Raw genomic sequence first — 16,567 nt, 5'->3', positions numbered from 1 at the left:
AGGCCCACTTTGACTTCCTAGTATTTGCCCATTTAAAAAATGCTAAGCACTCTCACTTCAGGACTTGGAACCTGCTCTTCCTTGACCTAGATTACTCTCCCTCCAAAGGGCCATACAAATTGCTCTCTTAGTCCATTTGATTCAATGTCTGCTAAAACTTTATACGTTCCCCAAGCAAATTAATTCTTCCAACTTTCTCAGATTGGCCTCAAGATTTAGAACCATATATCACACCATATTCTGGTCCCAAAGCTGGAGAGCGAGGGGTGCTTCTATTAGTCACTAGTCTGCTCCAAAGCCCACAGCCTTTGGAGTCAGGCTTGGGTTTAAATCTTGACTCCACTATTTCCCAGTAGTATGACACTGGACAAGTTTCTTAGTCTCTCTGAACCTCTCTTTCCACATTAGTAAGATAGGTATAATTAAAATGTTCTTGACTGTTATAAAAACTACATTATATTAAATATATAAAGTGACTAACACATAATAGGGATTCAATAAATGTTAGTTTCTTGTACCACTTTTTTTCACAGCCACAAAATACTTACTCAATACTCTTTATTAGAGAAATAACTGTTTCCTACTTTGGTGTCATTTTTAGGCCTGCTGGCAGGTAGGTCACAGTTCATTAAAACATTTACACATATATTCAAGATGACCTGTACCAGTTCTTTAAGAGAAACAGGTATGACGGCGGGGGCGGAGGGGAGCAGCTTCGTCAGCTGTCAGTCTCCTGCCTTTGGTTCAAGAACAATTTAATAGTCCAACTGCTTTTAAAAATCTCTTTTATTTTAGCTCCCACAAATTTGTAAAAATCATCACTGTCTTTAGAGTAAATGACCAACATACTTATTCTGAAGAAGTTACTAGCCAGAGGAATCATTAGAAGGAATCTTGGTACAGAATCCTTGCCATAATTCTGAATTTCCATTTAGTTTGCAGAATGTTGTGAATTCTAACAATATGTTATCAATTTGTCTCCTATATGGGCTTGTTTTAGAGAAAAATTCTTCTCCAGATTTATTTTACTACTCTGTTCTGTATTTATTTAGCTAGACATTGCAGAAAATTGGTACACTACTATATTAGTTGTTTTTTATATGGTTAAGTCACCAAACAATGCTAAATATCTCCTGAAGGAAAAAAAAACGAGTTGGGAGTTAAACCAGGATGACAACTGGACACTAAAACTGAAAACCTCTAGCAATGCCTAGCATTTTGTTTAGGATTTGGAGAATTTTACTATTTCAAGATTTTTGTTTCTCAAGGATAGTTTACTACTATTCCTATTTTACAGTTTAGCAGAAATGTAAAAATTCCCTTCCTCTATCCTTCTGGCATGTAAGAAAAGGACACTAGCTGGCAAGCACTATTTTTATGTTGACAGCAGAGCTATTTTGAGTCATCTTAGTACTATCCAATGTTTACGCCAAGAAAAGAGGTTAGCATGACATCAGCAATTTAAAGAGTAAATGCTCAGTTTTCGGTCATTTAATAAGTATATTTCTTTTGAACAACAAAGTCTATCTTTTCATCATAAAGAATAATGCAGTTCATCAACGTAAACCATTAAACCATAATTAGAAAGTCCTACCTTTTGTGCATCTCCTGTGAAATATGCAATGGCCAGGGTGGGCAGAATCATGAACAGTGCATTGTAATAGAGCAGTCCATATTTTCCCAGCTCCTAGGACAGTAAATAATTAGGTGTTTCATCTGCATTTGGTTCTAGCAGATACAACACTGTACAAAATACCACTCAAACTACACATACATACACAAACACACACACCCTCCCCTACAACATACACAGCAAATGAATTAAGTTAGAAGTTTTGCAAACATTAAGAAATAACCTAAACTTTCAAGACCAAAAAAAGCATCTTACAAAATTTTATACTTACTTGAAATAAATTCCTCAAGTGCTTAAGATCAGAGAAATAAAAATGATAACTGACTGCCTCAAAATAGCTAGGAGAAAAGAGGTTATTTTGAACACACACACACACACACAGACACACACACACCAATATCGAAACATCCCTCTGAATCCATTCTCTTTCCAGAACTGAATCAAAAGCCACTGAGTATGTCTTGGGCTTTTCAGAAGCCTAGCACAGTGTCATTTAGGAAAGGGATGAGGCTGGACATGGTGGCTCACACCTGTACACTCAGCACTTTGGGAGGCTTAGGTGGAGAGATTGCTTGAGCCCAGGAGTTCAAGACCAACATGGGCAACATGGTGAAACACTGTCTCTACAAAAAACACAAAAACAGCCGGGCGCAGTGGCTCATGCCTGTAATCCCAGCACTTTGGGAGACTGAGGCAGGGAGATCACTTGAGGTCAGGAGTTCAAGACCAGCCTGGCAAACATAGTGAAACCATCTCTACAAAAATACAAAAATTAGCTGGGCATGATAGCGGGTGCCTGTAGTCCCAGCTACTAGGGAGGCTGAGGCAGGAGAATCACTTGAACCTATGAGGTGGAGGTGCAGTGAGCCAAGATCGCGCCATTGCACTTCAGCCTGGATGACAGAGTGAGATTCCATCTCAAAAAAAAACAAAAAAACCTAGCCGAGCATGGTGGCACGTGCCTGTTAAATCCCAGCTACTGAGGAGGCTGATGTGGGTGGATTACTTAAGCCTGGGAGTTCAAGGCTGCAGTGAGCCAAGATCGAGATCGTACCACTACACTCCAGCCTGGGTAACAGAGCAAAAACCTATCTTAAATTAAAAAAAAAAAAAAATTAGCCAGGAATGGTGGTATGCACCTGTAGTCCCAGCTACTCAGGAGACTGAGGTGGGAGGATTCCTTGAACCCAGGAATCCGAGGGAGGCTGCGGTGAGCTCTGATTACGCCACTGCATTCCAACTTGTGCAACAGAGCAAGACCCTGGCTCAAAAACAAAACAAACAAAAAGCACAAAGCAAGCAAACAAAAAAAGATGGCCAGATTCAGACACACAGACTCAGGCCTAGACCAATATCAACGGACAGCACTTCTCAATGAAGTATTTCCGAAAATGTGCACATGAAGTACAATGAAGACTAAGATTACTATAACTACAACTCCCAGAACACAGTATGACTCATTGGGTTCTTAACTACTAGGGAGCAACAAAGGACAACACACATCTTCAAACACAGGGAGCCTATAAGAACTCTGAGTCCACCTTTGATTCACACACTTGTGGGACATTTAGCATGAAGCTGTCTCCTGAAAATGCAGATCCGGGTTTGAGAGGTGGGAAGAGGGGACAGTGAGGGAGTGGTAAGGATGGGGGCATAGCACTTCCCTAACTCCTGTGATTGAAAGATTACTGACTGATGAGAAAAGTTGAACTGTCTTCTCAAAAGCAACACTGAAAAATTGCAAATAAATACCCAACAATAGAAAACTAGCTGATTAGGCTGGGTGCAGTGGCTCATGCCTGACATCCCAGCATTTGGGGAGGCCGAGACAGGCGATCACCTAAGGTCAGGAATTTGAGACCAGCCTGGCCAACATAGAGAAACCCCGTCTCTACTAAAAATATAAAACTTAAGACTGGTCTGGTGGTGGACACCTGTAATCCCAGCTATTCAAGAGGCTGAGGCACAAGAATCACTTGAACCCAGGAGAGAGAGGTTGCACTAAGCTGAGCCTGTGCCACTGCGCTCCAGGCTGGGCGACAGAGTGAGACTCCATCTCAAAAAAACAAAAAAAAAAAAAAAAAAAGGAAAACTAGCTGATTAGACAACTAGACTATAACACAGCTGTACAATAAAACATTACACAGCCACTAAAAATGTGTAATGATGCTAACTGACATAGAAAGGTGTTTAAGAAATGGTATTAAGTGAAAAATACAAGTTAGAAAATATATCATCCCTCCTTTGCTTAAAATTTTAACATACAGATAAATGTGCACACACATACACACAAAATAAAGGCTATCCACCAAAACGGTGCTTCTCATTCGATAATAGTATTAAGGGAGATTTATGTTTTCTTCCTTTTGCTTATCCACATTTTCTACTACTTCTATCATAAACATGCATTATTTTACATAGTAGTATAAAGTTAAGTTTTAAATTCGATAGCTACATTCAGGTCTAAAATGCAGCACAAAATCTTTATGCCATATGACTAATACTCAATGGACTATGATTGTAAGCAGTCCTGATATTATCAGTAACAAAACTCCTGATTGGATGCCCCGCCTATGGAGTAGCCATTCCTTTGTTTCTTTACTCCAAAAACAAAACAAAACAAGAAAACTCCTGATGTTTAAAAAAGCACCTCAGCATGGCCGTACTGCCTTACTGCCTCTAGGATAAACCAAGTAACTGACTGCTTATGGTCACCACAAGTATCAGTGTAAAGGTGTGCCTCATGTGTACAGCAGCAAAAAGAAAGTCATACTGAACAACCTTTAAGAAGGGTGCCCAGTCAGCCAGAGGCATGAGTGTTATCCAGGAAGTACAGGATGTGCATGGAGACACACATACACACAGATACATACCATCCAGTAACTGACAAACAGCAAAAACCTAAATGCCAAAACTTCTGTTTTTCTTTATGCATTTTAACTGTTTTGAATGTCTTTCTCCCTGCCTTCTTAAATAAACTACACTGACTAAAACTAGATTTAGGGCATCATCATAAACATGTATTATTATGTCTTATGATACATTGTTATGCATCAAAAATCTGTATTATTATGTTTATGTAGTATGTTCTTATTCAGTGTTGCCCTTACGGCTGTTTAATAGACCCTACATCTTTTTTTCTTCTCCAGTATTTCTGTCTTTTATAATCCGACTGTTTCTCTTGTTGGCTGACCTTTTATACTGCTGGTAAACCTCTCTGCCTCTAAATAGAATTCTACCTTCTAGTTTGTTGCTTGTAAGATATGAGCTAGGAAAAGTAATCAATGAACTTAAAAGTTCTAGTACAAATAAGTCATAGTCATTTCTAAGTGAGAAACTGAAGGGCTCTCCTAGGAATAAAATACTCAGAAACATTCTTGATTTTTTTTTCTAGGTTCTAGGATGTACTATAGATTGTACTAATATAGTAGCCACTAGCCACAAGTAGCTATTTCAGTTAAATTACAATCACATAAAACTACTGATTTCAATTTCTCAGTTATTTTCAAGTGTTCAAGGGCCATGCATGGCTAATGACCAGTTAATGGAACACAGAAATATAAATTTCCAATGTCACAGAAAATTCTATTGAACAGTGCTGTTTTAGACAACTGAAGCTACAGGACAAATAAAATGCCATTAATATTATCTATTTTCCAAAGTAGCAAACAGGCTGAAGAAAAGAGTAAGACCAATCACTAACTGCTACCTTTTCTCCAGCTATTTTAAAAAGATAAAAATTCTCACTAGTAGCTTCCATTAAAATGCAACCATCATATAGATTCATCAAAGCAAATAAATGGAGGCCAAGACATGCATATTTAAAGAAAATGGGTTGGAAACAAATCAACACTGTCCTTGGTTCTTCGAGGTTATTCCAAAAAAAAAAAAAAACTATCTGCAAAATAATGAAAACTACTGGGATAGACATTCTATCTATATTTCTTTTCTAGAGGAGCAGGCAAAGTCCCTGGCCAAGGCAAGGTCAATTCAAAGTACTAAAGTACTATCAAGCAGGTAGGACACTTGTATTTATTTATTATCTAAGCTCCCAAAAAGGAGCTTAAGTAGTTTCAGAAATACTGTACATATAATAGAAAAGACTAAAAACTAAGCCGTTAAAGTCCATCTGACTAAAGAGAAAACATGGATAGGAAAATAAGATAAAGTCATGGTCAGTTACAAGAAGTAATTATGAGATAAAAATGTACCAGCTGCTCAGGAAAAACTATGGTGACATCTAAGATAAGCATCTCATATGGGTCCTCATATAGGACACATTATGATATCAAGGACAATTCCTTCAATTAGCAACCCTAGGATATATAAAGTTGAGGTCCATTTAGTTGTTTCTTACAGTAATGTAATCTCATAACATAATGTTGCAAAAGCAATATGATTCAAATACTCAGCTTTCTAAGAATCTGGCTTGATCTAAAAATTAGATATTTAAAGTATATAGTAAACAACAAACAATATCTGGTAAACCCAAGGCCAGGAAACACAGTGTTGCCCCTGAGACAGACAGAGATACTAATGCTCCCTAAAATTTCCCATTATTTATAGGGCAAATACATAAAGGCCATTTTTGTTTTGCAGCCCCTTCCAACACTCATTTCCCTTCAAGTCTGCCCAAAGGTTTCCAGGTAGTTCTCTTTCTGCCTCCCAGATCCCCGGAAAGTCCTCTAGAATACAGCATGAACATTTAAAGACACTTCAGTGAACACGCTTTACTTTTCCTACCCCACACGAACTCAAAATTCACACAATCCCAGAAAAGCCTGGACTAAAAGCTAATTGCTAATTAATTAAAAAATAAAGTTTCTTCTATGAACACCCAAGTATAGGAATTTTACCCTCACAGAGCCACTATGTCTTTCTCATCCCTGGTAAGTACTTTCTTACCAGGAGAAAAGTACACTTTTTCTCCGATGAACTGACATTCCCAACATCAGTACACATCTGTTAAAGAAGCTTTAGACTGCTACTTACTTTTGAATCTAATTTTTGTTTTACGTATGCACCATTTGCTGCTGTCAGGACATCATTTATCAGAATAAAAACATATCCTTCCAGATCAAATGCCAAGTCAGAGCTGCAAAACATAAGCAACACTTTAAGAACAACTTACTTTAAAGAACACGCATTTAATTTTAAATAGATATGAGCTAAAAAATTTACAAGAACATATTCTCATCTAGGGAAGTGAATATTAGGCATTTTATCAGCTACTGGTATTTCTTGATTTCTGGTCACAGTTTGCAATTTCTCCTCAATAAGGGATTCCTCAGAAATAAGAGGCACTAACATTTAAACACATAGTTAGCAACAATCAATCATGTCATTTAATAGCACACTGCTCTGCATTCAAAGCCAGATGACAAGCACCAAATTACCATTAAGTACATCTGTGAAGCAGGCAGAAGCAGGTAGAGCTCAATTTCATAGACAAGAAAACCAAAAGTACAGGCCATTAACAAGTCATTTTCTGAAGGTCCACACAAAAGGCAGGACAATCTTGCATAGGTAGGTGGGCCCCTGGGTGGAATTTCTGAAGTGTGGATCATGGTTACCTCTGAGATCAAGCTAGAACAATGTCTAAGCACACAGCAGGAACTCAAATACTTAAATAATTGCTCAATGAACCTGTGAAGTATAACTTGGGGGTTTAGGGAAACCAAAAATTTCTGGAACTTAGAGTACCAGGCACCAGATAAGAATTTAGTAAATTAAACAGAATAAATGAAAATCTGAGAAAGGTATGCCTTCAACATACTTCAGCACCCTAGCTAAAATAGTGGCTCCACAAACTATGATTTTGCAGAGATACTGCATAGGAACCAAGACTTCTAATGAGTTCTATGCCACTGCATTTTAGGCAGGCCTAACTTAATGCACACTCCCTACCCCAAGCAGTCTAACAATCTTCTAACTGACTTCAGAGGTCTGAGTTCCCTTCCTATCAATCTTTTTCCAAGTTAAAGGGTCTAACTAGATAAGGCTGATCCAGACAGTAATCCCTTTCAGAAGTTTTTTGTAGACCCAAGAAAGCCCCGAGGAACCCCTGTTGTTTGGTACAATTTTGGATCCCATCAGCTTCAAGGAAATGTTTCAAAGACCAGCAGGACATCTCTAAAAATAAAGGTAGGAGGCTAGTATAGACTTTTTCTCCAAGGAGGGAATATGACATAGAAGGAAAAGCAGTTAGCTATATAGCCAATTTCCAGTAACCAATTATGTCACCCTCTTTTTTTTAGAATGAAATTTTACTTGGAGATTGAACTTGTAAAATAGGACTGGACTGATAATATTTTCTTCCACCTATACTACGGAAATGTGATGAAGGTAAATGAGTCAATCCAAGAACTACACTGGAACTCTTTCATGGAAAACATACATCTGGCAGAATGTGTGGCAATAGCAAATACATACATGCACGGCCTGGGCTGATTAAAATGTTGTAGAAGACTTCTAGCAATCATTACAATTTTCTCGGTCTGTGGGTATACATTTTCCTAATGTATTTTAAAACTAAAACTTAAGAAAAATGGAAAAAGCTTTAATAACCTAATAGAATATCTAAGTTATGGCATTTGTGATATAGCTTATGTGAGGCCAATTAAAGCAATGTTATTATTCATTATTCGAAAAGGCAAGCAAATGTTTCATAGTCATTTTCCTCACCTCACAGAAGAGGAGACATGCTTTGCTTTAGCAGCATGCAAAATTTTAGCAGCATGCAAAATTAAGAAATGCCACATGGTTTATAAAAACACACAGGCTCTGAAGAAAGCCACAGATTCAAATTTCAGCTCTGCCATTAGCTCTGTGACCTTAAGCAAGTTACTGAACTTTTTAGTTTCTTCAACTATAAAATAGGAAAATTATACCCATACCTCTCTGAGGTGTTGTGAAGAATACATAATAAGATGTGTAAAATGTCAAACATATTGTGTGGCACATGCTATGTGCTCAGCAAAGCGACAGTAACAAATTCTAAATTATATCAATTTAACTTTTAACAATCCCAAGAATCTTATTTTTGTCAACCTTTATCTTAATACACCCAAAAAGACTTAACCTTTTCAAGAGACTGCTACGCTTTTCAAAGATATAATTCTTATATAGGCTTTAAAAAATTGTTATTGATAACTAATCATTTATTATCAATAATTATTGATATTTTATAATGTGCTATTCATAGGCCCACATCTTACCTGGCAGCTACAAAGGCTCCAATAATCATTGCAAATACAGTCATTTTAATACCCCAAGAAAAAGTCTTCCTACAAAATAAAAAATTTTAAAATACACACATGACTTTATTCACACACTCATTTTACAACAGAAGCAAAAAGTGTGATATGCTTTCTCAAAAGCTATAAACAATTATATTTTAAACATTTCTGAGAAACTGGATATTTAAAAGAACCCCTTTGATGAAGCAAAAATTCATTGTTATATAAGTTATTACACCCATTTTTAAAAATTTCACCAACTGTTATTAGTGAGTTTGAATTTTTGTAAAGCAGAATTTCTTTAATAGAAAAATGTCACATTCATTTGCAGTAAAAGGAGCTAAGATATGAACGCTATTTAAAACCTATACCTATGCTTCTGATCCAGCTTCTCCCAGTGGCAGTAGCACAGAAATTCTAGAAAGTAAATCTCATGTTCAGATAGATTTTCAACTCCAATTCATGACCTTCCCGACTACCACTCCCACAAACTATCAATTCCAGCAGCCAAGAGAGGGTTTCTTCAGCTTCTCAAAAGGTAAGGTAGGAACAAGACAAATAATTTAATATCTCACATATGCTGGGCACCTTTTCAGCGTGATTTAAAGAACAGATATATTAGAAACTTAGCTCACTTGAGTAAAACTCCTTCAGCAAACATTGTAAACAGGATGGAGAACCTTCTCAGAACTGTAAACATTGGCAAGCTGAAAAAAAAAAGATAATTAGGTAAAATAGAATTTAACATTTTTTTTTAAACTAAGATTATCCAAACTGGTAGTTAAAATAATGCTATTCTTCCATTATGGAAATTCCACACTGATTAATTTATGGTTAACCCCTTGCTTTTCTCTAAAAAAAATCCTACTTGAAAGCCTAAAAGAGTTGCTTTTAAAAAAACTACTAGAAGTGAGAAACATTAACTACAAAACTTTATTCTGCTAATTATGCAAATACCCTAAGCTGTAAACATGTTAGTTTTTAATAGAAAAAGGCTTCCTTCTCATTTTTTCACTAGTCCGACCTCCCTTCCCACCCACTAGACCACCCAAAAACCGTCTATGAAAATCTTATTCCATGAAATGTCTTGACTGTCCTTTTGTGGATGTAATTTTGTCTTCATCTAAATTCCCAGAGCATTTTGCTTGTACTAATCAAACATACAACCTCTTGCAATATAGTTATTTCTCAATATATCTTATCTCACTCCAAAGTGAATTATACTTAGCTGGCAATCAAAGATAGGTGTGAATGAATGGTTGGATGAGATGGATGAAAAAAAAGCAAACTCTATACAAGCAGCACTTTGCAGTAGGCCTGCATTCCTTTCCCAGTGGGTAATGAAATGCAAAAGAATGTCCCAACCATGATAAATGTGACTTCCTTGGCACCCTCTTCAGAGATATCATCCTGGTCATTCTGTCAGGTTTCTTGGGTTTTAAAGGAAGAAATGAAAAACACCTTGTCCCTGATCCTCAGAAATCTCTCCATTCTATTTTATTATGCCAGGGTTTTAGCTTGTGTGGTAGTGGTAAAGCCATTGGGTTTCTGTTAAATGGTTTCTCTATTTGTGTCGTTTTAATACCACACACACCCAATATGTACACTACAGTAAGAGCAGAAGCCAGAAACCGGGAGGTTAGAGGGAAAGATAGTGTTACCACGGAGAGGAGAGCTATTGCCTCTTTCTCAAAGTAAGTATGTTGCCTCTACAGTTATATGCCATGGGTAAGATATTAATAATATTTTTATCAGGGTTCTATCTGATGTTACTTTACTTCACATTAAAAGAAAGACTGCAAAAGTTCTTGTGCCTACCCTTTAATACTGCTGTGTGGAAGTTGTCTAAAATATTTAAGAACCATATTAAAGAACTGAAATCTCAGAAGCCTAGTATATTATCTTCACTATTGTGGCTCTAGAAAAATAATAAAAATCTCCTATCATAGCATTTTATAACATTTTAAGACTTCTAACATCAAAATGAGGGGTAAAAAAACAAAAACAAAAAATTCCTTTTCTCTCCAAAGAAAACAGCATCAACTAAAACCTTTGGCACCACCTTCATTATTTAGTAGTAATAGAAGCTTTCTGGTCCTTTCATTTTTTTCCAGAATCAATAACAATGTGTTAAATATTCAACATTCAAGTACAATTTTAAGAATACATTATATTAACCTCACTAGTAAAATAAAGTTATCCATACTTCAGTTTCTTTGTGCTGAACAGTCCCGTGATTTGGTTTCCAAAATATAGTAGAGGTAGTGGAAACGTCTAGAAAATTTAAAAAGGGATAACAAAACTCAATAACAAAGATAGCTAAAACAAGGTCCTTTCAAACAGAAACGATTTTGTTTATATGATCAAAATTTTTTCTACTTAAAACATAAGATTAGTTCTCATAAACAATTTTGACCCCCAAACACCCAAACAACACTTCTGCTTGGATAAACAACATTACTATGGCAGAAAGAAAGGGAGGAAGGCAGGGAGAAAAGACAGAAATATGAATATGATCAATGCGAGACAGAAACATCATTTGCTGTAAAATATGATCGTGTATTAGAGCCCATGGCTCTAAAGTCAGCAGAAAAAGTAAAGGCAATTCATCGTCATTTGGAGTCAAGCAGAGGCAGACAGAAGAACATAAAATAAACCCAAAGAATAATGAATGCAGGATACATGGACTAGATTAGATGGATACAGAAACTGCAAAACTGTTGTACTCTCAACAAGTGTGCATTAATTAAAAACAAAAGAATATTACTAGGTTATTTTTTCTCTTAAGTTTAAAGAGATTGTAGGCCTTCTTTGACACATATTACTACATTTATTCTCTACATTCATTATAACCACACTTAGACTGGGCATTTTTGAGGCCGCAGTTTTTAAATACGCAAGGCACTGATAAAATATATTAATAGATAGTGACTTCATTTCACAAAATAAAGTATTGCTTTTCTTCTTTTACCTTTCGAGGTACATTTCTGTCAAGGTCAGGAAACTTGACTACTCTGAGCGCCTTTCCCACCCAGAGAACTGCCACTGTGGCCACCATCTGTAAACAGAGAACACAGATTCACTGTTCTACACATAAAGACACACACAGAGAAGTTCTAACAACATAAACCACGTAACGGTGAGGATTCCAACTAACCTGGCCAAGTCCAACACATAGTGAGGAGGGAAATCTACAAAAAAGGGCAAAGGAAAAACAAGGTCAGAACAAACCTGACTTAGCTCCGTGAATTCAATTTGCACATCGGCAACGTTAATAAGGCATTCCTATACAAGCCACACCAACGTCCGCCCCTAAATCAAACAAAAATCTTGGGAGAAAACTCCTGCCTGTTGGTTGTCAGGCCACCTCGCTGATGTAGCCTCGGGCGGCCGCTTGTCTCATCTTGTCCAAGTCTACCATTTCAGCCCGCTGCCTGCAAAGGATTTCTCAAGGCAGTGAAGATATAGATCTCTCCAACGGTTTCACATACCTTTTAAAAAAAACAAAAACCAACTTCTGCCTCGAGGTCCCAGTGTTAGCAAAGGAGTAACTGTCCGCCAGGGTGAGGATGCGCACGTCCCCAGAGGCTGTCAGAGGGAGCAGGGGACACTGAAGCCTCGGCTCCCTGTCCAGGCTGCGGAGGAGGGAGGCTTCCCTCGCTCCTCCCTGATCGACAGGCATAAGGGCTCAAAAGTCATCAAAAGAGTCACTTTGCTCCATCTCTCTGAAGGGCAGGGTTTTCGGGGCGGTGCACCGAGGGCATGGCAGGCGAGCCCCAAACGTGCCGGGCCGGCCAGAGCTTCGCGCAGAGAGCGGACCCCTGCCCCAGGCCCGAGCGCCAAGCCGCTCAGCCGCCTGGGCCGCGCGCGTCAGCCGCCCGCCCTCCCCAGCTCCCGCCCAACTTTGTTCGGCTTTAACTTTGGCAGTCAAAGTCCAGGCAGCCGGCGCCCCGCCGCCGCCGCCGCCGCCCGCTCCTCCTCCTCCGCGGCCTCCGCCGCCGCCGCCTCAGCCCTACCTGTAATTGGTGAGCACGCTCTTATTCACCACCACGATCAGGAAGGAGCTCACGCCGTAAAAGCCGGCGGCCAGCAGCTTTAGAAACACGGTCAGCGTTTCGGCCGACGCCATCCCCAGCTCCTCCTCATCTCGGAGTGTGGAGGATTTCGCGGGGGCTTCTCCTTTAACCCGAGCATGCTGACGTCTATGAACTTCCGCCATGGCTGCCGCAGCGGCGTGGGCCTGGCTGCTGGGCCTAGCGGCGTGGGGGCCTGGAGCGACGGTTCCCAGGTGACTCGAGGAGTCGGAGACCGCAGACTAGGCCAGCTGCACGCTCGCCGCCTCGACTCCCTGCTTGGCCGCCGCCCGTCCCCGCCCAGGGGCAGGGACGCCGGGGTTCACACCCCTGGAGACTTTGCTCGGGCATTGTGCAACGCGGGGTCAGAGGGTAGGGCCGCGCCGGGCTTAGCCTAGGCAAGGGTTAGAGAGAGCCTGGAGAAGGGGCAGCGGCGACCCCCCTGCCTGAGGCGGACAAAGAGATCTCGGGGGAACTACATCGGAACGCCCGAGCGCCGGGCGGCAAACCACAGATGCTGGGTGACAGTCGCCCTGCGCCTGCGCACGAGCACGCGCCGTGTCTCCCAGCGGGAAGAGTACCTGGGGCGGGGGGAGTCTGGTGGCCAAGGAGCTGGAAGGCCGTATTCTTCGGATAACCGCCGCAACATAAGTGCAGACCCTCCTCCCCTCTGTTCCAGGTGGCCGGCCCGGTAGTTACAGTACATTGGGTCTAGACTAATTTTGAATGCTCTTTTAGTCTCTCTTGCAGGGGACCAAAACCCTTCAAAAGTATCAGATGTGGATCAACAGTAAACACTCAAGGAAAATTTCATTCTGCAGTGCCTCTGGCTTCTTACACTTTCTGAACCCAGAAAACACCAAACAATACTTTCTTTTCAGCTCAAGAAGTTTTGTTTGTTTGTTGTTTTAAGAAAAATGTTGACATATCCCAAAAAGTAGCAAGATAAGCAGCTTGGGGATTGGTGAAAGCACAAGGTGTTTGGAGCCTAAAAGACTTGATTTCCAATTGTAGGAGTCCTAGAAATGACGATCCACACACACACACACACACACACACACACACTCCTTATTGTGTGTCTTGGACCAATTAGATGACCTCCCTGAACCTGATCTCTGTGGATGTATAGCTAGCAAAGAGCTAGTTTTCGGTAAATGGTAGTCATTATTGTATAACAGAAGCAAATCATTATGATCAGTTCAAGCAAAGAAATTACATATTGAACTTTAATAGATTAGGAAAGAAGAACTTTGAATTATTTTTCTAAGTGCTTGGTCTGTATCTTTTAAAATTTCTTCTTTTTTTTTTTTTTTTTTTTTTTTTTTTTTACAGTTTGGTAAACCAAGTATAGTGGTTCACACCTGTAATACCAGCACTTTGGGAGGTCAAAGCAGGTGGAATGCCTAAGCCCAGGAGTTTGAGACCTTCCTGGGCAACATAGTGAGACCCTGTCTCTACAAGAAAATAAAAAAATTAGCCAGATGTGGTGGTGCACCCCTATGGTCGCAGCTACTCAGGAGGCTGAACTGGGAGGATGGCTTGAGCCCAGGAAGTCGAGGCTGCAGTGAGCTATGATCATGCTACTGCGCTCCAACTTGGGCAACAGCACAAGACCATCTTAAATAAATAAATAAATTGTGGCAAAATATATATGATATAACATTTATCATTTTAACCCTTTTCGAGTATACAATTGAATGGCATTAACTGCATTCACATCGTTTTGCAACCATCATCACTAATCCATCTTTAGAACTTTTTCACCATCCCAAAGTGAAACTTTTTCCCCTTTAAACAATCACTCCCTGTTTCCCTACTTCCTTGCCTCTCTGCTATTGAGTGTTCTACTTTCTGTCTCTGTGGATTTGACCACTCTAGGTACCTCATATGAGTGGAATCATGTATTTGTCCTTTTGTGAACTTACTTCATTAACATAGTGTCTTCAACGTTCAGCCATGTTGTAGCATATGTTAGAATGTCCTCCCTTTTTAAGGCTGAATAATATTCAATTATATGTGTATAATTGGTTTATATCTTTTGAGTTACTTGAGAACACCTATGTTCTTCAAATGTTTCTTAAAAAACTGGCACCCAGGATGAGGTTCTTAACGTAGCCTAAGGTGCTAGATAATGTGGTTCCTACCCACATCTCCAGAGGCACTATTCACATTTCCCTCCCCTAAGGTGCAGATAAATCAGCAACATGGGTTCAGGCTTCTGTGTCTTTACTCTCATTATTCCCTCCATCTGAACTGCTTTTTCTCTTCCTCCTCTCACCCAGCTCCTGAAAAATTCTTACATTTCCTTCCGTATTTTGGCAGGTCATTACCTCTTCTCTGGGCAGCCTTCCTTCACACTGCCCCCCGCTTCCCTCTACATAATTGATCTCTCTTCTTTGCGCCTCTCCTACCACATCTTTATAGACCCCCTTTATAGAATATCCATCTGCTCCTGCTGCTATAACAAAATACCTGAGTCTGGATAACATATAAAAAATAGAAATTTGTTTTCTCACACTTCTGGAGGCTGAGAAGTCCAAGATCAAGGTGCCACCTTAACCACTGCATCCTCTGAAGGGGAAGAACACCATGTCCTCACATGGCAGAAGGGACAGAAGGTCAGAAAGGGACAAACACTGTGTGAAGCCTCTTTCATAAGGCATGAATCCTACTCATAAAGGCAGAGCCCTCATAACTTAGTCACCTCCTAAAGGCCCTGACTCTTAATAATATGACATTGGTGATTAAGTTTCAACATACGAATTTTGGAGGACACATACAGACCATAGCAAAGGGGCTTTGCATTACTTGTTTACATATCACTCTTTTCCACTAGACAGTTGCTTCTTGAGGACAGAGGCAGGCAAGGATGCCTAACAGTTTAGATATTTTAGTTGATTGAATCAGTGGAAACAAGGAAAATGATTAAATTTCTTCCTTGACTGTTAACTTCAAAAGGAAAAATAACTAAAACATAGTATTTTAAGAAACATCCTTGTAGAAAAAATTATTATTATAGAAGTAACAATGCCTCTCATAATAAAAAGAAAATATATACGTATATACACATTTTTACACATTTTAAAAATCCTATCTGGAATAGAACCAGAAAAAAACACTAATCCTCAAGCCACACACTGCCACTGCCACTTAGTAGTTCTGTGACCTTGGGCAAATTACTGGACATTACTGTGCTTCAATTTCCTCATCTGTAAAATGAGGATGACAATAGTACCCACCTCATAGAGTTACGATGAGAATTAAATGAGTTAATGAATGTAAAGTGCTTAGAACATAGTAAATATGAGTGTTTATTATAATTATTGTCACTAGTATTATTATGCAATCTTTCTCTTTTCACTTACTATTCCTTGATGGTCTTTCTGTGGCAACACTTAAACCCTACCTCATTCTTTTCAAAGGCTTCAGAGTATTCCATTAGTTGGATGCATCATCATGTAACCCTATAGACATTTAAGTTATTGCCATTTTTCAGTTTACAAATAATCCTTGTCCATTCAACTTTGTGTGGGTATAAATTTCTAGAAGTAGAATTGGTTAGTTAAGACTACTTTTTAATAGAAAATTAATAGAATTGAGAAAATTCCAAATTAACAACCTCC

At 39.2% G+C, this 16,567-nt stretch overlaps 1 protein-coding gene across 1 annotated transcript in view; it reads right to left on the bottom strand.

Annotated features, from left to right (window-relative positions):
* Positions 1-13,474, bottom strand: part of SLC35D1 (solute carrier family 35 member D1) — a 51,567-nt gene extending 38,093 nt beyond the window's left edge. Inside the window, exons 1-8 of the mRNA XM_023209976.2 lie at positions 12,888-13,474; positions 12,029-12,062; positions 11,843-11,929; positions 11,078-11,145; positions 9,507-9,578; positions 8,851-8,919; positions 6,626-6,728; positions 1,595-1,687 (exon numbers count right to left, since the gene is read on the bottom strand). Coding sequence (XP_023065744.1) covers positions 1,595-1,687; positions 6,626-6,728; positions 8,851-8,919; positions 9,507-9,578; positions 11,078-11,145; positions 11,843-11,929; positions 12,029-12,062; positions 12,888-13,090 — 729 coding nt within the window. The 5' untranslated portion in view covers positions 13,091-13,474. The remainder of the gene's footprint in view (positions 1-1,594; positions 1,688-6,625; positions 6,729-8,850; positions 8,920-9,506; positions 9,579-11,077; positions 11,146-11,842; positions 11,930-12,028; positions 12,063-12,887) is intronic.
* Between the last annotated feature and the right edge of the window lie 3,093 nt (positions 13,475-16,567).

The sequence above is a fragment of the Piliocolobus tephrosceles genome, chromosome 1 (assembly GCF_002776525.5).
Source record: "Piliocolobus tephrosceles isolate RC106 chromosome 1, ASM277652v3, whole genome shotgun sequence".
Classification (NCBI taxonomy): Eukaryota; Metazoa; Chordata; class Mammalia; order Primates; family Cercopithecidae; genus Piliocolobus; species Piliocolobus tephrosceles.
The sequence above is the reverse complement of the archived record's forward strand: the minus strand, read 5'-3'. Positions and strand labels throughout refer to the sequence as shown.